Below are 23224 nucleotides of genomic sequence, written 5' to 3'. Positions count from 1 at the left end.
AATTTGAATCCGTGATTATAGACGATGATCTTAAGCTCTTGATCCGTCTTAAAAACGTGAGGAGAAGGCAATTTCAACGCACTCGCGATCCTGCTATGAAAATTATATGGCAGGATTTGCAGAAAGAAATCAAGAAACGTTTTGCTCAATTAAGAAACAAAAATTTTGAAAATAAAATTTCTCAATTGGACCCTGGCTCTAAGCCCTTTTGGAAATTATCGAAAATCTTGAAAAAACCTCAGAAGCCAATACCGGCATTTAAAGAGGAAAACAAATTATTACTAACTAATTGCGAAAAAGCTCAAAAACTTGCTTTGCAGTTTGAAATTACGCACAATTTGAATTTAGGACTTACTAGTCCAATTGAAAATCTAGTTACTCTGGAGTTCGAAAATATTCTCAATCAAGAGAACGTTTTCGAAAATGCCTGGGAGACTGATTTGGAAGAAGTGAGAACTATTATTAAAAAATTCAAAAACATGAAAGCTCCTGGCGATGATGGAATTTTCTACATCCTCATCAAGAAACTTCCAGAAAGTAGCTTATCATTTTTAGTTGATATATTTAACAAATGTTTTCAATTAGCATATTTTCCTGACAAATGGAAAAATGCTAGGTTGTTCCAATTTTAAAACCAGATAAAAATCCTGCAGAAGCTTCTAGCTATCGTCCAATCAGTTTGCTTTCCTCCATCAGTAAACTTTTTGAAAAGGTTATTTTGAACAGAATGATGGCCCACATCGACGAAAATTCAATTTTTGCCAATGAACAGTTCGGATTCCGCCATGGACATTCGACCACTCATCAACTTTTACGTGTAACAAATTTGATCCGTTCCAACAAATCTGAAGGCTATTCTACTGGTCTTGCTCTTCTAGACATAGAAAAAGCATTCGACAGTGTTTGGCATGAAGGTTTGATTGTAAAATTAAAAAACTTTAATTTTCCAACATACATTGTTAGAATAATTCAAAGTTATCTGTCAAATCGTACACTTCAGGTTAATTATCAGAACTCCAGATCTGAAAGACTTCCTGTAAGAGCTGGTGTTCCTCAAGGCAGCATTTTGGGACCAATATTATACAATATTTTCACATCTGACTTACCTGAGTTACCTCAGGGATGTCAAAAATCTTTGTTTGCGGATGACACAGGCCTCTCCGCCAAAGGACGAAGCCTGCGTGTCATCTGTAGTCGATTGCAAAAAAGTTTGGATATTTTTTCTTCATACTTGCAAAAATGGAAGATTTCTCCTAATGCTTCCAAAACTCAACTAATAATATTCCCACATAAACCAAAAGCTCTTTATTTGAAACCTTCAAGTAGACATGTTGTCACGATGAGAGGGGTTCCAATAAATTGGTCAGATGAAGTTAAGTATCTAGGGCTCATGCTAGATAAGAATTTAACTTTCAAAAATCACATTGAGGGCATTCAAGCCAAATGTAATAAATATGTAAAATGTCTCTATCCCCTTATTAATAGAAAATCAAAACTTTGTCTTAAGAACAAGCTTTTGATATTCAAACAAATTTTCAGGCCAGCCATGTTGTATGCTGTACCAATATGGACTAGCTGTTGTAATACCAGGAAGCAAGCTCTGCAGAGAATTCAAAATAAAATTTTGAAAATGATTCTGAGGCTTCCTCCCTGGTATAGTACCAATGAGTTACATAGAATATCCAATGTTGAAACATTGGAACAAATGTCAAATAAAATAATAAATAATTTCAGGCAAAAATCGTTACAATCTTCTATTGCCACGATTAATGCGTTATATGTTTAGGTTAAGTTAGGTTAAGTATATTAAAAACGTTTTTTTTTTCTTGTAAAAAAACTGAACTGCAACGGCAAATGAAATGTAATATGTTGTTAACAAAATGTTAATTAAATCTTAAATTTGTTTTACCAAATTAGGATGATAGTGTTGTCAAATAACACAGAACACCTAGATATAAGAAATTAATGTAATGTTTGAAATGATACTAATAAAAAAATTAAAAAAAAAAAAATCTTTATTTTTTCTATGAGTTATAAGCATTTTATTGTGGGAAATTCACCTTTTTTACACTAATATATCTCGAAAAGTTGCAAAAAGTTGCAAACAAAATTACATGCATTAGAAAGGCCAACATCTGTACTATGTTTTCCAAGTGGACTCATCCGTGTCTTCGCGTGTCTTTTCCACTTTTCTACCAGTTGAAAATTTGAATATTTGTATTTATAAGTATTGATTATGTGTATCTGAGCACTATTTAAAACTAGCGCTTAATTACGCATAATTGAGATAACCATCATTCAAAGCTTTAACTCGTCATGCAGTTCGAGGGTTTCGAACAAAAAGTTATTATTTTGTTCATCTTGGTAGTTTATTTGTTACATATGTACACGGGAAAAAAATGTTTGGTAAATATTACTATTATAGCTGACTATGCCCATTCCTTAAACGACCATGGTATTTCAGAACAATATACTACGTAAATAGTAAACTGGTATATTTGACAGGAATAAATTTCATCAATCTGATTTCGACTACAGACATGGTAAAATCAAGCGCTTTTCTAGTCTGGAAAATTGCTGGTGCCAGAGCTCAAGTGATTCCCCTCTAATGGTAGTTCTTACCGCACAATTTCTTTACGTGTCGATGTGTACTATGCAATCGCCGAAACAAATTCATATTATTCAATTAATTATTCTTACTCAAGTGTACTAAATATAAACATCCAAATTTGGTTCACTCAGCTCCCTCCTCACCTGAATAATCAAGTTTCTTCATGTACACTTTATTCGATACTAAAAGCTAAGAAAACTTCACTGTCACTTTTCTTAAGCTCGTCACCATCACCAGATCCGACGACTCTAGCATGCGATTGGGAAGATAAACTCTTGCATTTCTTACTATTTGCCTGTTTTTTTTTTAATATAAAATAGGGTTTTAGAACTTCCAACGACCATGTACGCTATGCCAATTCTTCCAAACTTCTAAATTGTGGGAAGTATGGAGTCAACGGAGTATGTGTTTTGCAGATTTAGTAAGCATTGTTGTAGCACACGTCACAGAAGTTTTTGTGGTTGGTTTTACTGAAGTTTATGTGGTTGGGTTCTGATCGATGTCTTATATGAGCATTAAAAGACAGTTCAGTGGCACTGAAATACGTCATTTTTTAATATCTGAAACCTGATCAAAGGATATTAATTGTGTCCATTTAAAGCTTGCTGCGGTATTAATTGTAACATTTTTAAAAAGTAGGATGGCAAATAAGCGGACTTGTTAATTGAAAAAGAATGTTAGTGGAACAACTCCAAATAAACTAAATGGTGGAGATAATTTCAAATCGTAACGAAATACTAATAGACAATAGATAACTTTTTTGGAAATTTATGGTATTTCAGTAATGACATCATGTGCTAGCAGAAATATGTCCTTTTAGATAGCATTTTATTGCTTTCAATGATTGCAGAAATCACCTTGTCAAATAGCTCCTGAGCAATCAAAGCAGGCTGTAGGTTCATTAATTACAATGATAAACAGCGGTTCAGATTGCAGCAAATATAAAGCAATATAACCCACTTTAGTTGACTCATAGGTGACAAAGACACGCGAAGACACGGGTGAGTCCACCTGGAAAACAAAGTACAGATGTTGGCCTTTCTAATGCATGTAATTTTGTTTGCAACTTTTTGCAACTTTTCGAGATATATTAGTATAAAAAAGGTGAATTTTCCCCAATAAAATTCTTATAACTCAAAGAAAAAATAAAGATATTGTCTTGGTATGTTCAGCAAAGTTTTGTATTTTGAAAATATAAACATAGTCCTAGAACATTGTGAGCCATGAAAATCGCTACGAAAAAAGTTAAGTGAGTATTTGTACTTTTGAAGTGGTTTTTGTATGAAAATTGCTATACATCGTTTATTTTAAAAGATAGAGTTAAAATGTCTTCGACAACTTTTCTTCATTTTACAATTCCAACAACTTTGTCGACGACACCAAATGCTTTTAATGACAAACAGAGAAAATTAAAATTTTATATAACTTATGAGTAAATAAGTCAAAAATTTGTAAATGTCAAAAGTTGCTGCTTAACATATGCAGTTACTTTGCCGAATATAGTATGGCAATATTTTCACTCCTTGATACTGAAAAAGCTGATGATCGTGTTTTTTGGGTTTTAAACCACTGTGCGTAGTTTGCAATACTCGAACCGACTCAACACTTTCTACAACCACTTCTAAAAAACCAAACTTGAAGACGAAGCCGTACTGATCTGGAAATTAATTGACCCCTGATTGCAGAAAAGATTTGTAGGGTGCTTGATGTGCACCCAGTTATTCATGTTTACGGCGGATCCAATTTTCGATCGAATCCTATTCCCTATTCGTTCCAACCCATGGCCCATTTGATTTTGCTGGCATAAACGGGAATGCAAAATAGTTTGGCGATTTGGTATCGTGATTTTTCCGAAACATAGCAGATCATCATGAAGCCTAATCCTAAAGAAACTTATGAAAATCAATGGGGCCGTCATTACAATCTGTTTGAACTTTATTCTTTCTCTATTTTTTCTCAGAATGTTTCGATAATAAGTCTCACTATCTTTGTTTGAAGAACGTAACTTAAATAGTGCGTTTAGAACATGAGATTCCAGCAGCTCTTATGGCATCAAGGAATAGTGCACCAGGAATACACAACATCGATCAAAATCACAGCAGCAACCTGATTTCGAATCTCGTTCCAAACCTTACTTGAAGAAATAAATACTTGTAGATCGAATAACTGCAGTGAGAGCATTTTTTGTTTATTTTGTTTTGAGTAACTTTAAGTGAGCACTTTCTAAAGCACATATACGACATGCACTAAGTATGCATACTCAAAAGTTTAAATAAAGCTTGTGCTTTTATATTGCATTAGCAATGGCAGCAATCATGCCTGCATGTATTGCACTAAAACAACTATAGTGGGGCCTTTTTCAACTTTATTTGTACTTTAATAAGCTCTATAGGATAATGTTACCCTAACTCAAAATGTTATACCGTGTACCCCCGCTAATTTGAACGGTACCTCATGCAAACCATCGGGGTTCATTTTTAATTTGAACATCTAGTCACCCTAGGATCGTGTTTCTGGTCACCTCGTTCACTGTTTTGTTTTGATTCTGCGTTCCGTTCCACAGCGTTCCATTTCATTTTACTGCGTTCCAAGAGCTAAATGACGTTTGGACCATTTTTAATTTGAACGATGTGCAAATTAGCGGGATACAAATTAAAAAGTGTTCAGATTAAATGTGGTCAAACCAACGGGGGTACCCGGTAGTGCAATGTAAAGCAGACATAATGTACTCATATAAGGCTTCACGGTTACTTGGGTTATTCTCAAATTCACGGGAGCAGAAAATAACTTTCGAACTGTCAAGTTTAACCATGCTCCAGAGAAGGGTTATTTTTAACCGTAGAGAAAATAACTTTCGAGCTGTAAAATTTTAACTAAAAGTTAAACGAATCGGTGAAACGGGCTCAGATTGGGTACCACTTCTAGTACTGCATTTGATCCCTCGGTAGTGCAAAAGGTACCCAAGTTTGACAGATCGCTGTACACTTTGAACGGCATTCTAGATTACCTAATGAACCATAAAATTTTTGCAACTGCAAGGGACATGGGGGTCTTTAATTAGTCTTTGCTTATATGGTGTTGTTTGAAATGAATTGGATCATTGAAGGTAGTTTTTGTCAGTGCTCACCGCATCAAAGCAAAGGCGTCACTGTATATGGGATTTTACATTGTGACAGCACTGCTGTTCTTTCAAACACACAAGACTACGGTGGCGCTATCTACGCTTTCCATAGCGGCCGTTTTGATTATTTTAATGATCCAATGGATATGCATCGAGATCAAAAAGCCAAATTTATTAAGTATTTGTTTAAAAAAATACGGTATAAATACATTTTTTAGCAAAGTTGTAAACCATTGAATTTCAAGCAAAGTTTTCTGTAGATCTTTACTTGCCGATTTTTGTAGAATTTTTTTTATTAATAAAAAACTGATTTTCTGAGTACAGCGTTTTCAATTCTTATATCCCATCAAAGTAGTCTCTGAACCACTTTTGGAGCATTGAAGAACGCGTAATTCCGTTATTAATTCCGGCTATAGAGTCTCCCCTACGCTGGTCGTTGGTACTGTTAGATATTAATCAACTACAACTTTGGCAAAGACCGATTTCGATTCGAAAGTCTCAGTAATTAGTTATTGATTGCTATGGAAACGCAGAATCTAAAACAGTGCTCATTTATCTTCCAAACAGAGCAAGCAACATTGTTGCACCAGCACTATGGGTCAGAAATCAATATTTCTCGACAAAAGTATAGCATAACCTGGCATAGACTGACTGTGCATGTCTATAATGCTACTCCGTGATTGATCGGAACTGGTAAGAATTGCACTTCAATCCAAATAAATAAAGGATTGGATTTTCCGCTATTGCTCGAAGTACACATTTTGGTAGCTCTCATATCATTGATTAATAACGGCGCCGGCCAAGTCCTTGGTCCCTTCAGTTGGGATGGGGAAGGAATTTGGTATGTAATGTTTGTTGTTTTTAGTGACCGAGGATACCTCTGCATCTCTACACACACCCCTGGAGGATTGTATGTTAGAAAAGAAGAATCTGAGAGGAACGTTTGATGGGTGATGTGATTCACGGACATGGAAAAACTTGCACTATTTGATCGTCACTGAGTAAACTGCAAAAAAAAAAGAAATTTATCTGATATATTACTGGTTCATTATGCGCATTATGGATTGTATGACATTTGCCAGAACACCATTCCCCAGAAAGACCATTTTCCAGAAAAAGTTATTACATCATTACTTCATTTTTGAATTTGTTGTTGGAGTGTAAAATCCTTCGAATTTTTATGGTTTTCAGCTTACGATACATAATTATATGGAAAATAATTGATTCGTAAGATTTTTAACTATCTATTGGATAAAATGTTTCAAACTAATTATGGTATTAGGGGGGCAGGTACCTGTAGGGGTAAACGTGCAACTATTCAGCAATTCCTAGCTGACAGACGTTGGTTCAAATCCCACCAACCGAGGATTTTATCGAATTGGAATTTTTCTTGACTTCCCAGGGATTAGAGTATATTCGTATTTGAAATGCAAAAATGATCAATTCGCAATGAAAGCTTTCAGACAACAACTGTAGAAGTGCTCGTAATAACAAGCTGATGCTTCACAGCTCTGCCCCATCTGGGACGTAACGGCAAATAAGAAGAAGAAGGTAATATAAGCTTCCTAGGTTATATAGTTTCTAAAAATAACTATTTTTTAATGTTATAGTGATCATCTTCCAGACTATTTTATTAGAAAATTTATTTTCATCCTTCTTTCCATGATTTTTCTTTCTTTGAGTATTAAGCTGTTCTTCAGGGCTAACTAATTTAAGGACTTATGTGCTTGATAAGAGATTTGCCCACCTGCAGCTAACATAAGCAATGAAAGTTATATAAACAATATTGTGCCATTTCAATTTTCAATAACTACAGTAAGAAAAATACAAAGAAAGAATGGTGGCATAAAAATGTCTGTAAAGAGGATTAAAGTGAAATTAAAATTCAAAAGTGGGTAAATGTATAGTCAACACCTGTCTTTGAATAAAGAAACTAGTGAGTTGATCATGGAATGTTAATCATGACGTTTATCTAATTTGTAATCTTCAATGACTCGAGTGATTTCAAAAAGATAAATCCTCATAATCGACATGTTCCGTGTAGCAAAATTAATCAATACAAGAAAAAATACATGTAAATTTTTTGGTTTACACTGTAAATCATAGCCACGTGGCACTCTTCCAAAGGATTTCTAAATATCTCCGGTACCAGATAGCTGAAACTAACAATCAGGGTAAATACTGAAGATTGAAAAGTTTTTTGGTAGCCTGTCGCAAATGGTGTTCAACTATTTGATAACAAAAATAACGTGGTACAAATTATTTTTAAGAGTAAGAAAATTTAACGTTCTCTTCAAGGACTGAATAACGGATACACATTTTGACCAAAAGAACGTTTGACTGAGTCATTAGTGTTATACTTTTGAAATAATTACTGGCTTTAAGCTGATCATATTTCAAATATAACTGTCCCTTCTTTCAATGCAAGGCGGTTCTTTTTAATTGTTTTGCGATATTTCGCAAAGATACACTATTCAGTAACATATCCATTCGACTGAACTAACTCGTGTCAAATATACCAACTCTTTTTTTAGGCAGATCAGCAAAAACATATAACAAAAAAGATAATCTAACGTCATTTCTGCCATACATCTTGTACGTTGTTAAAATTGCATACAATTGCATGTGATGAATTATTGCAAAATAGACTAAATAACATGGATCGATAAATCGCATGTTCTATAATTGTTACAGATATAACAATGATATAAATATTATTTGGCGCAACATTCAGAACGCGAGTGATGAAGTGACGCTAAATTTCAATTAATTTTTCGCTGTAGCTGTACCGTTCTAGTAGTCCAATCCTTTTGGCTACACAATCTATCATGCTAGGGTGAAAGCACTAATTTTCGACCCATACATACGATTTTGGCCTATTTTGTATGAAAATCCGAAAATTGCCACAGAATTGTTGCAGGTCGAAAGTGAGTACTTTTCCTCTACATGAGTATAGATACCAAAATAACAAGTATCGAAAAATTCGGTAGCCCTTAATTTTTCCTAAATTTGTCGATCAATTGACATCAAGGTTGAAAATGAAATTTAAAAAATGATTCTGGGGAATGGCTTTCTGGCGAATGGTACATTCTGGGGAATGGTTTTTTGGCAAAAATCCTTCTGGCGAATTGATTCTGGCAAATAGTTCTCTGGCAAATGTCATACAATTGCATTATGTTCGATGGTCCACTAGAAAACAAATAAAATCACAATCAATTACTCCAGCGCCAGGCTCGGTAGCTGTAAAGACATTTAAAAATGAACAACAAGAACAAGTCTATCGATAAATAAGATTTGCAAACTACTCAATAAACGTAAAACAATTTGAATAAACCATCACTATTCCATGTATGGACAACGAACCTTATCCTCATATATAATATATCTAACATTGACTGAAATATCACAGCGTAACAAAAATGACATAAAATTATGTCTCTCCAGTAGATTTGGGGTCATGGAATTTGATGCCGTTCTCAGGAATGTTCCAGCACGTCACAATTTTCAGCTACAGCTCGCCAAAGTTGTATAAACATTTATAAGTTTCATTGATGTTTACGTGAAGTTTCAATATAATTTATCAAGCTTTTTTTGTGATTTAATTCACCAAGCATGCAAAATAGGGTTTTAACTTTCATTTTAGATATAAGTTGGTTGATATTTCAATATTATCAACATACTTTTCTGAATTATAAAAAAATAACTTTTGGGCATAGAAAGTATTATAAACTTTGTTGATATACATTTTTATACACATTAGGTTTGAATTATGTGGCAAATTATGCCTTGAAATTGTCATACAAGCTGGATGCAAGTTGACTGGAATAATCAAACTTTACATTTTCAACAGCCAATATCTCGAACACCAGACGTGCTATGATAATTATTAAAATGGTAACACAGCGCAACAAAAATGACTTTTTGGCGTGTCTCAAGAATCAAATTATGTGTCTCTAGTAGATTTGGGGTTGCTGAATGTGATGCCGTTTTCAGAAATTTTCCAGCACGTCACAATTTTTAGCTACAGGTCGCCAAAGTTGTATAAAACATTGGTTTTATTGATGTTTACCTAAAATTTGAAGTATATTTTATCAAACTTTTTTGTGATCTTATCCACCAAGCATGTAAAAGAGGACTTAAACTTTCGTTTTAGAAATATTTTGGTTGAAATTTCACGATTAAATTTAGATTAAACCGATTTTTTTAACATGCTTGCAGTCTCCATACGAAATTCTTCGTTACTCTTATATGGCAAAATACAATACTTCTCTAAACCATCAAAAAATAACTTTTCCGCATGAAAAGTATTATGAACTTTGATGATAAGTATTGTTATACACATAAATATTGAATTCTGTGGCACATTAAGCAAATAATTTCCCTTACAAGCTGGCAAACTTGCATGCAAGTTGGCTGAAATAGTCAATTTTTGCATTTTCAACACCTAATATCTCAAAAACTAGACGTGCTATGATAATTCTGTAAACGGCAATGGATTTAGCAACCCTTAATTAAGTAAATAGAGGTATTTTGATGCTGGAGACAAAAACGTGTTCCGCAGTGTAATGGATTCAGCAAGCCTTAGTTTAGTAAATAGCGGTGTAAATTTTGGTGCTTGAGACAAAAACGTGTTCCGCAGTGTAATCGTACGCACACAAAACGCGCTCCAAATTAATCAAGATAGCAAAATAAAACCTATGCTTCCCATGACAACTGGGGGAATGCAGAAGATTCTTCGGTCTCTAGTAACAATAGTTGTCTAACTAACATTCCTTCCCTTCCCCTGGTGACCGTAAGGACGTGGCCGGCGCCGTTATTGACTTTCACATTTTGGGCTCTTGATTTGTGCACATTGAGGATGGTAAGCTAATCCCAAGCCCCATTCGTTAAATCTCTTTGCAACTTCAATGTTTCTGGTCAATCACGGAGTAAGGACTGTTCATTTTATAAAGTGGACACCTTGTGCATGCTATATCTTTTTAATTTATCAATGAAATTTCTTTTCTGTACATCGTTCGACTAGTATTGTAAAATGTGATAATAAAATATTTTCCAAAATAATTATAGTTCACATAAATATGGTACAACGTTAAGAATGGTGGATTTTTGGAGGTTATCAAAACCAATGATTGTTAGAAAATGACTGGAAAATTCGACAATCTGTATTTTTTATTTTCAAAAAAGGCTTGATTTCGAAAGCACCATCAATCAAGAGCCTGATGAAAAAATCAAGTTATTTTGGAGCAACGATTTTACGAATATAATAAAATCATTTTTGCCCAATATTTTTAGAGAAATATATTTAAAATTTGAAGGGAATTGATATGAGTAGATTTTTTGTGGTTTCAAGTACGTCCTGACGGAAGTGCTAATATAGTATTAATATGAAAAGTTACTTACTTCTTCATAGAGTTTCTCATTTAGTCCCTACATCAAATTTAAAACACAATAGAAAAACAATTGCTTTACTTTTAAAAGATCTAACAAAGTACAACGACAATCATCAAAATTAGCAAAACTGCTATAATAAAATCGATTTTATTTTCCACATATTATTTTCATAATATGTTATTCTTAGATTACCAATTGAAATATTCGGAGAAAAACGTTTACAATTTTCTGTAGATTGATACATATGCGTACATGAGACTTTTTAGTAAAACGGCCATAAAGAGTAAAATTTATACTTACGACTGCAGTTTAAACTCACGATTTAGCTATCGTTTATACAAATATAGTTTTGAACACGCCTTTTACTTTTCTCTGAGAGTGAAAGGATGGTATATCAGCAAATTTGGCCATAAATGGATAAATCACTAAAGTTACCTACCTACCTACCTCATTGATAGGAGATAGTGGGAGCATATAGTTTTTTGGCTATATTTGCCCCAATTCCCCTAAACACGATTTATTTCGTAATCAATTCAACTTTTTCTCCCAAATCAAATTTATTGTGTACTGAATTGTTTATTCTGTATCTGATACAATATTTAAATCATAAAACATAGGAGATTTTCGGGATATTTTCACATAAATAAAAAAATAACCAAATAAAAAAATCAAAAATGAATCTATCAAGAAATCATCAGCCGTTTTTTCTGATTGCAACAAATTACTCAGGATCAGGTTAGTTACTCAATCATTACTGTAGCAATTTCGTGAGAGTCAAATTGCATTTTACAAGAAATTATTCGGGAAATAATTTTGTCTTTTTATGGATATTTGGTATTCAATATTCCAATTGCCATCATATACTACAGAAAAAGTTATCATAAAAGTGGTAATGCAGTTGTTAATAATGCTTAATTCTAGATTTTTCCAAAATAGATCATTCATTTCATTAGTATAATTAGTATAATTTGTTATGTTGTCTCTACATTTGCTGTTAACAGATTGCTTGTTGGTTGACATCAATGTTCCTCATGGTGAACCATACTTTGTTAATATTGTAAACAGTAATTATGGTTACATCTGTATGACTGAATTTCAAGCAAGAGCCTTCTAAAATGCTTAACATGAAGAAATTTAAATTAATTAACTCATTACGCGTGGTAAAGATGGACAAATTATGGGTGAATATATGAAAAAAAAAAATTCACGAGCTCGGCTGGGATTTGAACCCAGGGCTCTTGTATGCTAGACGAGCGCTTTACCACTGTTTCAATCAGTAAAAAAACTGCAGATGTTTACTAAATGGATCCATTTTTGAGTGTTTTTATTTGTCTTATTTTAGTTATGTGCATAAGATCCCCAAAATCTCCTATGTTTTATGATTTAAATACTGTATCAACTACTGAATAAACAATTTAGTACATTATAAATTTGATTCGGAGATATCTGTTCAATTAATTATGAAAGAAATCGTTTTTAGGGTAATTGGGGCAAACATAGCCAAAAAACTATATGCTCCCACCATCTCCTATCAATGAGGCTAACGGCAATCGATCATTTAGATCAATATCGTTTACCCCAACTATCGCACATCGTTTGGAAATGTTTGAAATTTGTGATATAAGAAGGTAATTTATTCACAATATTTTGCATAGAGCATAAATAATGATCATACACATTCTTAAAATTTTAATACAACTTATTTCTGCAAGCTATATTCATGATTATCAGACTATTTTGAAATTTATTTCAATATAAAAACACTTTGAAAAAAGTTTAAACAAAAATTCCTCTTCAAAAATATTTCATTGTACATTTGGCCAGTGTTTTATACAACTTTGGCGACCTGTAGCTAAAAATTGTGACGTGCTGGAATATTTCTAAATAGGGTCATCAGATTCAGCGACCTCAAATCTACTGGAAACACATAATTTGATCCTTGAGACACGCAAAAATTTCATTTCTGTTACGCTGTGTAATCTATAGAATCTGTTTAAAAATTTATGAGAACCAATCATTTTATTATCGAATTGTATTGATTTCTGAAAGTGTTCACAGAAGTATATTTTTGTTTTGAAGGACACATGTTTGTCGCTATTCCAGTCATCTTTCTTGATGGATTTGCCTCATATTTTGCACATTTGTTGCGCACATATCTTAGATATATGCAAGAATTATTGAAATCTATCCACAATTCTTAGAGCTACAAATCCTTAAAGTTGAAGAATGTGGAAATAATGTCAAAAGAAGCCCCGTTTGAAGGTAATCCTGGAGTAAATTGACTTTACCATTGAGGCGAAGTAGGCCGTCAATGAAATTTGTACTGGGCATCGATGATTGAGGCTGCTCCATCTCACGATTGCGAATTAAAGAAAATCACTTGGTTTTGCACTGACATAGCTGAAAATGTATTAGCGCAAGTAGTGATATTCTGAGTTTTATCATTGCAAGCTGCAAAATCAACATGGCTGCTAAAACGAATGACGGGCTACTTAGCCCTAAATTGATTTTTGTTCATTATGAAAGTGCTTGGAATTTTGTCGTGAAATTTAGAATACTGGCCCATAGTAACCTGGCGCGGAGACAGCACACACAACTCATGGCTACTATGTTTTACTGCATTTATTCAGAGACGCCCGCAAAACAGCTTAATTATTATAGCAATAGATTACCAATGCCGATAAACATCAATAACTTATTGCTGAGACGTCCAATTCAAGAACGATCTTCGACAAAGTTATAGCTTATGAATGTATAAATGTATATCAATTGCATTATTTGAAACCAGAATTTGCACAAGAACTTCACATATTTTAGACCAGTGTTTCCATTACGTGTTCACACCTCCGCCAATGCCAGTGTGTTGGGCTGTGAAAAAAATTTCATGATTGATGCACTGATATCCATCAAGTTTTTAAGTTTACTGATGCAGTACTGGTAAATGTAGTACATACTTGATACTTGATGGATTACGATTCGCTAAGTTGAATCTTTCTCCACTGGACTCGGTCTTCTCTCCCAATTGCTTCTAGTCGCACTGACCTCGACAATCGTAATGTCCGTAGAACGTAATAACATTTTGCGTTTTGCGATGCTTGTATGGGCAAAGATTTCGAAAAAGATATCGTCAAAATGGCTTATACGTACAAAAGTGAAGGCGATATACGTGCATATTTTATATGATGAAAATTAGGATATAACTAGCATTATATAAATTTATTGCGTATAAATTTTATTGCGAATCAATCTCTTATCTTATGCGACTTAATTTATGACAAACAAAGTTGATTTGACAGCTGCTAAGAATTGATTCTACTTACTTTTATGCAGTGTTGTGAAAAACTCAATTTCTCACAACTCACGCTTGAGATTTTTCATGCGTTAGTTGTCAATCATGCAACTCAGAGGTCAAAAAATCATGAATGAGTTAGCTGACCTTTTTAACTCATTGTCTCATATTTCCACAGTCTACTCATACACGGCAATAATTTCTTGTTAGTCTGGTAAAATTATTGATCGTCGATTGAGTTGATTTTGCATCAAAATCTCAAGCGTGAGATTTGCGAAGCAGATCTCTAACGAGTTTGCTCTCACGGGAGTGCGTATTGATTGAGATTTTGAGTGTGAGTCTATCAACACTGCTTTTATGAAGAACTTGTTAATCTCTGTGTACCAAAACTTGTGCAGGTACACTGTAGTCTCAATTTACGAACGAGTTGTTTATTGATTGTTTTGAATTTTGGCGTATGTCTTTTAACCTTTCGTATAAATATACTGAGTTTTTATTTTGTTTGTGTCCTTTACTATTCATATAAGAAAACGGAATATTGTGCTTATTTGTACCGATTATATTGATCCACCGAGAAATCCATTGAATTAAGACTGTATATCAAAGGACCCACTTCGCATAAAGACGTTTTGCATAAAGCGTTTTCATATAAGAACAGGTAGCATTTTAAAGAAGACATATAATTCTCTTTATGCCAAACGTCCACCCATACTATTATGCGAAACGCCTTTATGCAAAACGTCCCGCCCCCATATGTCAATATGACACATTATACGGATATAGATCACATGATATGTAATTCAGAATGATATTGAATTAAAAAAGGACGGGAACCACTTGTCAAAGAACTTCCGTTGTATTCATCAAGATTCGCAATTGAATTCTTCAAACATTTCCTAGCAGGTTGATACATTTTTTTTTTCAATATGTGAATTCAATTCAAAATTCATCACTTTTTCGCAAACTGTTTACCTAGCTGACTACGAGGGGTCCATCAATTTGAGTAAAACGACCACCCATCAGTTTTAGCAAATACTACCCAGTCAACATTTTTATTGGTATAACTTTTGTTATACACCATTCTATAAGAACCAATTCAGTCGTATAAAATGCATGAAAAGGCTATATACCTACCAAAGTGGAGGCTATATGCGTACTTGGCACGACTTTTTCAGCTTTCTGCGACCAGATGTACGATGCCACAAAATTTTGATGAAAATAAAAAAAGAGTTTCAAACGAGTCTCGAACACTGGACTTCTACATCGGGAATCGGGCACTTTACCACTGTACCACCGAGGGTTACTTAACTAGCGGGTGATTGTTTGCAAATATCAATACATGTTTCATGTACAGTGACACATACTTAGTTGTTTTTTAAGGCTTGTCGTCAGCAGATACCAAGTTCGGGTGGCAATTTTTGCTGAGTTATTGCGATTTCATACGATGCTTGCTGGATTGATATATGATCTGTCAGTTCATACAATATAACGCGATTATATGTTGCACTATTTACGACATGTTTTGTTGTCAACACAGATTGTCGTTTATGAATCGTATTGGGGATTTATATACAACTTGTGTTGACATTGATTTGGCATCTTGTGCGATTCTGATTTTCGATGCATGAATATGTGATTTTGGCTGCACATTCTTATACGATACGTGGTTCACTGGGTAGGTCAGAGACATAAAATTGGAATTCTAACAAAGTGTACCGAAGTCGGCCTGGTCTCAGCGAAAATCACTCATTTACTATATACCTGTAACTTAATAATATTATTCGACCACATAAAACATCAAACAAAAAAGTTTGGCTCGAAATTTAAACCTATGTACTAGGAAGATGCGTAATTCAATTACGAATAACTTCTCTGACGACATGCAACGGCTGAATCGGACCTGAACGGATAAAAGTGTTTTCCTGCTAAATTGTCAATTCGGACAAAAGAACTAGTTGTTTCTACCTGGAAAGTTTCAATCCGACATAATCTGGAGGTGCTCAACATTCATAATAGAATATGTTGCAATAGTGGGGAGCCGAATCAACAGGCGGACATTTTTTTTATGTGAAATTGATGGTATCGTACGACATAGCCAGTGCAGAGCAGGTGAAAGGCTTTATTTCGATTCGTTTTATAACACACCATAAGGATGGGTGACCGGCCATCGTATTTCTAGATGTTTGTCACTTTATTAGAGACACTAATAGAGAGAAATTTTCAATTCCAGGCGCTTTCGATTCACAACTATATTGTTTTCAAGGAAGTTTATCTCATGAATGAGTTTCAGTGATTAGAGTAAAATGGGGCAAAATTTCGAGAAAGTCAATTTTTTTTAAATTTCTAGGTTAATTTAAAACAAATGTTATGAGTGGCATGCCCTGACGACGAGGCCGTTTATGGCCTACAGTAAGGTCAAAGTTGGAATCAGCAAAGGCACCGTTCACAAATTACGTAAATTTCGAAGGGGAAGGGACGAAAGTAGGCTTAAGTGTTACGACTGAGGTGCGCTAATAGTGAAAAATGGGTTTTCTGACGAAACTCAATATGGCAGCCAAATTCAAAATGGCCATCAATTTTTTAAGGTTCAAATGAAAGGTATATCCTTCCTCTTTACGATGCCACTAAGTTTGTTATGTATTCCAAGGGAAATGTGAGACATATCACGTGAAGAAATACCTACGATGTATAAAAAAATGGCTTTTTCGCAAACTGTTTAGCTAGCTGTCGCACGAGGGGTCCACCAATTTGAGAAAATCGAAACGACTACTCTTTAGGTTTAACAGATACTAGCGATCAGTGACATAAAAATGGCGGCCTGATTTAAGCGACAATTGTTCACATGACAACAGATTGCGTATTTTATATGTATAGGTTTTGAGACAAAAGGTCAAAAGACAACGTGGGAAGGACAAACGGACAAAAACAAAAGTTCTAAAATACAAAAGGTCGAAAATCATTTGTGTGGTAGGATTTCTATTTCTTCTCTGAGAATAGGTTTTCGACCATTTATTTATTTTCTGACCTTTTGCTCTTACTTTTTCAATCGAGATTTTCATGTACAGTTTTTCTAAAAATGTGAAATATTCCATTAAGATCGATTTTTCGCCTAACTTCACTCTAAATAAGGTGACCAAGTAAACTTTACCCTAATATTTAGCAATTTGGCCACAATATGCGTCGTTTTGAAGTGAGAAAAACTCCCATGGCAAAGTGAATCATGGAAGTACCCAACTAGTTCCGAGAAGGGTTTCAAAAATCAACTTTCTCACCCTCTTTTTGCTGCTCAAGAACTGCAGTTTGACAAGTTTGGCCAGATGAATAATAAATGCCGCAGCTCAAATCCGATTTTAACTTTGCTGATTGTTTTCCTTTCTCCATCCATATCCACAGGGCACTGCTGAACTCGAAGCACGTACTGGATAATATTCAGGAAATGTGCTTACAATTCTTATCAATTTGCAGTGATGGGCGAAGCAATCGGGCGAAAGCACTGCCGGTAAGTATGCTAGTAGAAATAAACAACAACGCTTTAGGAACATGAAAATTCTATGTTGCACGCTAAATGTAAGCGAAATATAGAAATATTGAGATGGATGATCAGGTCAAAACTATTATCGATAGTAAAATATCTAAGGGAATAGACGTATAGCAAGTTTGATGCAATGTTTGTTATATAAATGAAGGCCGAATGTAACCTCGTAAGTATTGAGGTATATACACTGTACTCGTGTGAATACAATTTCACGTGTATAAGGCAAACCAGAAATGCAACCGGACTGCAACTGCAGTAAACACTTAAGAGAGGGTCCTTAGCGAAAAGACGGGTCATTAAATCGAATGATTTGGCGGTTAATCGGTGCCTACGAAGCTTTGATGACATGCTCATTTCGAGAGGTGTTAGCAAATTTCTCTGAAATGTTACACCAACCAACAGCGAGCCATTACCGTAATGAATGAGTTTGATTTCATGCATTGAAATGGATACGGAAACCGCGAGCAGTTGGACGTCATTAATTAGAGAGGAAATCAATTACTTAACTAATGTGTATCACAGTGAAATCCGCTGGTAATGATCACGGGGGTGTATATTATGTTACACTTTAAACATTTAGTTGTGAATCAACTCTATAAAAGAGAAAGTTTAATAATAACCCAAGCAACAATTCCACAGCGACTTAGCTTTCGTGTGGATTTATTAATGTTTTATGACAGTTCGTGATTGCTGTAATACTTAGAGGCGACATTTAACGTTGCTAAACGGTGATATTTTGTAATTCGGCTCTTGGCTGTTTTCAAAACCTTTAAGAGCCAATACATAAAGTCAAAATGTTGTGGCTACAAAACCAGCTTTATTGCAGCATACAATACCTTATTTCAACTGCTTGCCGTGGCTGAACGACTCTTATTTGTTACGGCTATGATAAAAGACTCATATAATACAGCTTGTTGTCAAAGAAGCTGATTTTAAGCTACATGATTTCCACTCGGTTTCTGATGACTTACCTTATTTATACCTCCCATATCAGTGTTTGGGGTCATAAGATGCGAAAACACTCAACAAAAACAACAAAACAGCATTTGTCGATGACAGTCTATCAGTTATGGTTCCGGCATATTAATTTCACCCCGTTGCCACAATTGCACTATTTTCAAATTAAATTTTCTCCATGAATTCGCTCATAAGATGCTATGGTATGATGATTAAACTGACTAAATATTATTTGAAGCACAATTACTGCCCTAACAAACCAAGAAATAATGAATATGGTTTATTCTTAACCTGGCGGTTTCTTTTAGCAAATGCTAAATAACTTGAAATATACCACTTTCAGAGGGGGGACACGAAATTTAACTTCTTTTTCATCACATTTCACAGTAAATCTCATCAGCCATTATAAATTTGAGCACTATATAAAAAGAAATCACTTCAAATATTTAACCAGCACTACGAAACAAATTATTACAGACGTGTTTTCAATCTTATTTTGTTTTGTTTACGTTAGAAGATCGACGTTATGATAAAATCATTTTCAAGATGAAGTGACATTCATCCAAAACAGGTGGCCTCAAAATAGCTTCCATAAATGCTATTTTGCTTTATTCGTGTGACATAATCATACACTTCATAGCCTCTTTCATAGTGGGCCAACTAGCAGAGTTGCTTAATATCAATCATATCAGCTGATGGCTGATGGTCTAAAATTATCACTATCACTTGCGAGCTCTCAATATCACTTTGATTTGACAACCAACAGCAGTGATGCGACATCGCACTCTAGATCAAAATCACTGCGGTAATTATCCATGCTATTACTGTTTTTCAGTGACCAACAAATAGTTTCATTCTATCTGCAACACTGTCAAAAATATCTTACTGATAAATTGCCATTTTAACTGCTTAATTTAAGGCTAAACTTAACCCATCAGTGATATCCATAGTCTATCGCCATCAATGCACTTGTGATGGAGTAGACAGCATGACGTTGATGTGATATAAATTGATCCGAATTGTATCGCAGTCGGCCTGTACAAATCAGCAAATTTGAAGCGTTGATAGTGACAACGAGCAACTCCGCCAACTAGTCACGTTCTAATCTACAAGAGGTTTTGGGGGATGTGATGAAGGCAACAGTGCCTTGACCGTGGTTTTATGGGCGTTTATTTATAGCACCCTGGAAGTAATTCGTGAAACTAAAATTGTTACTTGGGAAGCGTTGTTATGATAATGATTGATCTATACTTCTGGAATAATTTTTCAAGAAGCGTCTTATGGAACAATTTTTATCGTTGTTCTAAAGTTATACCATGTAGAATATACCTTGGAGAACTACGATCCAGACGAAGAAAACTTGAATATTTATGCATGCTGTTTCAAATAATTATTATTTATGTTTTTAAAACAAGTACCGTAATCCGGGGTAACAATGATCTGTTTTAGGATATTTCTTAAATATTTCATTTTAAAATGCAAATGTTGCAAGTTTTATATTTTTAAAACAAGTACTGCCACCAATAGCTCGTGACCATATACAGTATGGCCCATAAAAAAAAATGCGAAAATTGTTTGAGCGTGAATTTAGCATCCACAAGCGTTATTTTCATTGTTCTTGCTAGTGAATGTAATTTCTGATTATTGTAGTATATTCTGACATTACTTCGCTATCCAGGACAATTTTTCTTACTGTCCTAAATAATGTAATAAAGCAAAGAAGTTCAAAGGTTTTGTCCGCCCAAAGCTAGAAACAGCGTCTGATTGTCGTATACTCTGGTGATAAACTTTCCACCTTCAAAAATCAAACTTTATTGTTGAAAATTTTAGTGTGTTTGGTATCAGAGGATGGAGGAGTTCTTAGAGAATGTATTTTCATGATCACAATAAAATATTTTGCTAGAGTTATGGTTTTGAGGGCATTTGCGTCTCATAGGTTTGATATGCCTTTATTTTTTGTTAAAGTTGAATAAAAAATAAATACAGAGGCTTATAACAGATTTTTGAGGATGAAACTTGTTCCTTCGGCTAGAGACAACTTAAATCAATACTAGCTCATAGGTTTTGAGCAAAACGGAACCGCTCATCACACTTATATGAAGGTTCAATCAAAGCTCTCCAAAATGAGCCGTTTTTTCAAAAATATGTTTAAGTCTCCAATGACCCAGGTACGAACCAATTCTATCATTTGATATGGGCGTATGCTGGAGACAAGGCCTGTGAAGAATATCACACCATCGTTGATGTTTTAGAAGCTTTCATCACACAGATATTGAACTCGACGTCCGCATGATAAAATTTAAAGGGATGTTTCCAAATCCTCTCTGGTAAGGTGGAAGTAGCAGATAAAAATCATATCCAAAGCGAAAATCTGAGTCTAAATATATTAAACAATACAAGTAATGAATAATATTTATGTTTCATTCACATTTTCCATGTAAAAACTACCATAAAACATGATATGATGATTTTCGCATTTTTTTATGGGCCATACTGTACTGTATTTTGTTTCTTGAAAGATTTAAGCATGTTTTTTAAAGTGTTTCGGTGTTTTTTTTATTTAGCTAATATAGGGTAATATTAATCACTTATGTAAACAACGTTCGGTCATATTGAAATTGTCGTTACTAACTTGAAACATGACTTCTGAAGCCGAATATGATTGCCAAACACTTACAAGTCGTTTACTTTTTAAGTAACCGTAATTCGGGGTGTAGTTGATCAGTGGGGAGAAGTTGATCATTCCCGTATCTACTTGTAGAGTCTATCAGGAGAGCTGTAATTCGATTTCAATTATAAAAATTTCTGTGATGTCGCATTGGCTGATATATGGTCTTGATTTTTCTGAATTTGGTTTGACATTAAAGATAGTCATACCATGAAAAAAACAGGTTTTTAAGAAAATGTTTGATGAACTGTTGAAGGGTTTTCCCCAAACAATTGACTATTGTCAAGGCCATGTGAAGACACTATTCAAATAATCTGTCACATATATTCCAGAATTGTTTTCTGGACTTAATTGGGATTTTGTATCGAGGATAGGGGCGGTCCATTAATTACGTAAGACAAATTACGGGGTTTTTCAACCCCCCCTCCCCCCATGGTAAGATTTTTTGTATGAAAATTAAAAATAAATTGTATGGCGCGTAAGAAATCTCAGTGTTTGTAGGCGTTTCCATAATGCTAAAATCGAATCAATTCTTAATATTCGTATATAAAGCCTCAAATGCACTCGATTCAAATGAAAACAGCTCTTACATGAAGTGTCATACAAATATTCTTTAGCTTTGTATTCATTTTGCTTAACCGATTAACAGAAATTATCAAATTTACCGTAAAATGGGGTGAAGTTGATCACTTTTAAGCGGTTCTGTTCAATAATATCTGATGGCATGCATGTATTACAATCCGAATATGTTTTAAACCAGTACTGGTTGGATGTTTATCGAATTATGTGAAGGAAATTTTGACAAAGTTCTCTAGAAATAACAAAAATAATTTTTAGAAATCAAAAAGTGGTGTTTTAGATTCCTGTGTGAAGTTGATCAATAACTGTGACAGGTTTCCAAAAATAAAGAGACATGCTATTTACTAAATATCATTGAATCCATTTCAAGTCTCAAAAATCTTACAACTTGTTGATAAATCAGTAAATTTTGGAATTGAAGTTTGTGGATTACAGAGTAAACCTCATCAAACGCCTAAATGTAGGCAATTTTCTTCGAAATTTGCATCCTGTTTTTCGAAAAGAACATTCTTTCCACTGAGAATGATTTTTTATCCTCAATGCAAATTCTAAACTGGGTTAAGAAAACAAATCTAGAATAAATGGGATGATTCATTTGAATGGTGAATTTATATGGTCTTGGTAATAATAGATTGTTTGAAGAAGAACCCTTCAACAGTTTATCAAACATTTTCTAAAAACCCTGTTTGTCCATGTTATAATTATTTTCAATGTCAATCTAAATTTAGGGAAATCAAGAACAGCCTTCAGACAAAGCAATATCACAGAAATTTTGATAATTGAAATCGAATTGAAAGAATTTAAAAGAATATTCAAATGGGTACGGAAGTGATCAACTTCTCCCCACTGATCAACTACACCCCGAATAACGGTACCCGCATTATCAAAGATAGCCCGTTTTACGGTACCTTTTTAAATATATCTATGAGTTAGCACAAAATATCATTTGAATTTGGAAATTATTTCTCCTTACTGAGATAGGCATTTTTTTGGAGGCGTTATTCCTAAGGGCCGTTAGTCATAGTAGAAATGGTTTGAGATGATCATTGAAGGTAACCTACTAGTCGTTGGCT

The 23224-nt window shown here is 34.2% G+C and overlaps 1 protein-coding gene across 6 annotated transcripts in view; it reads left to right on the top strand.

Moving 5' to 3' along the window:
* The window catches only part of LOC5575608, a 362169-nt gene that overhangs the window by 330683 nt on the left and 8262 nt on the right, over positions 1 to 23224 (top strand). For all 6 annotated transcript variants that reach the window (XM_021843590.1, XM_021843587.1, XM_021843586.1 and 3 more), the window contains one exon: positions 17806 to 17911. In XM_021843590.1, the coding sequence (XP_021699282.1) occupies positions 17806 to 17911 (106 nt within the window). The remainder of the gene's footprint in view (positions 1 to 17805; positions 17912 to 23224) is intronic.

Source organism: Aedes aegypti, chromosome 2, assembly GCF_002204515.2.
Source record: "Aedes aegypti strain LVP_AGWG chromosome 2, AaegL5.0 Primary Assembly, whole genome shotgun sequence".
Taxonomy (NCBI): Eukaryota; Metazoa; Arthropoda; class Insecta; order Diptera; family Culicidae; genus Aedes; species Aedes aegypti.
Note: the sequence above shows the minus strand (reverse complement) of the source record. Positions and strands in the feature narration are given on the sequence as shown.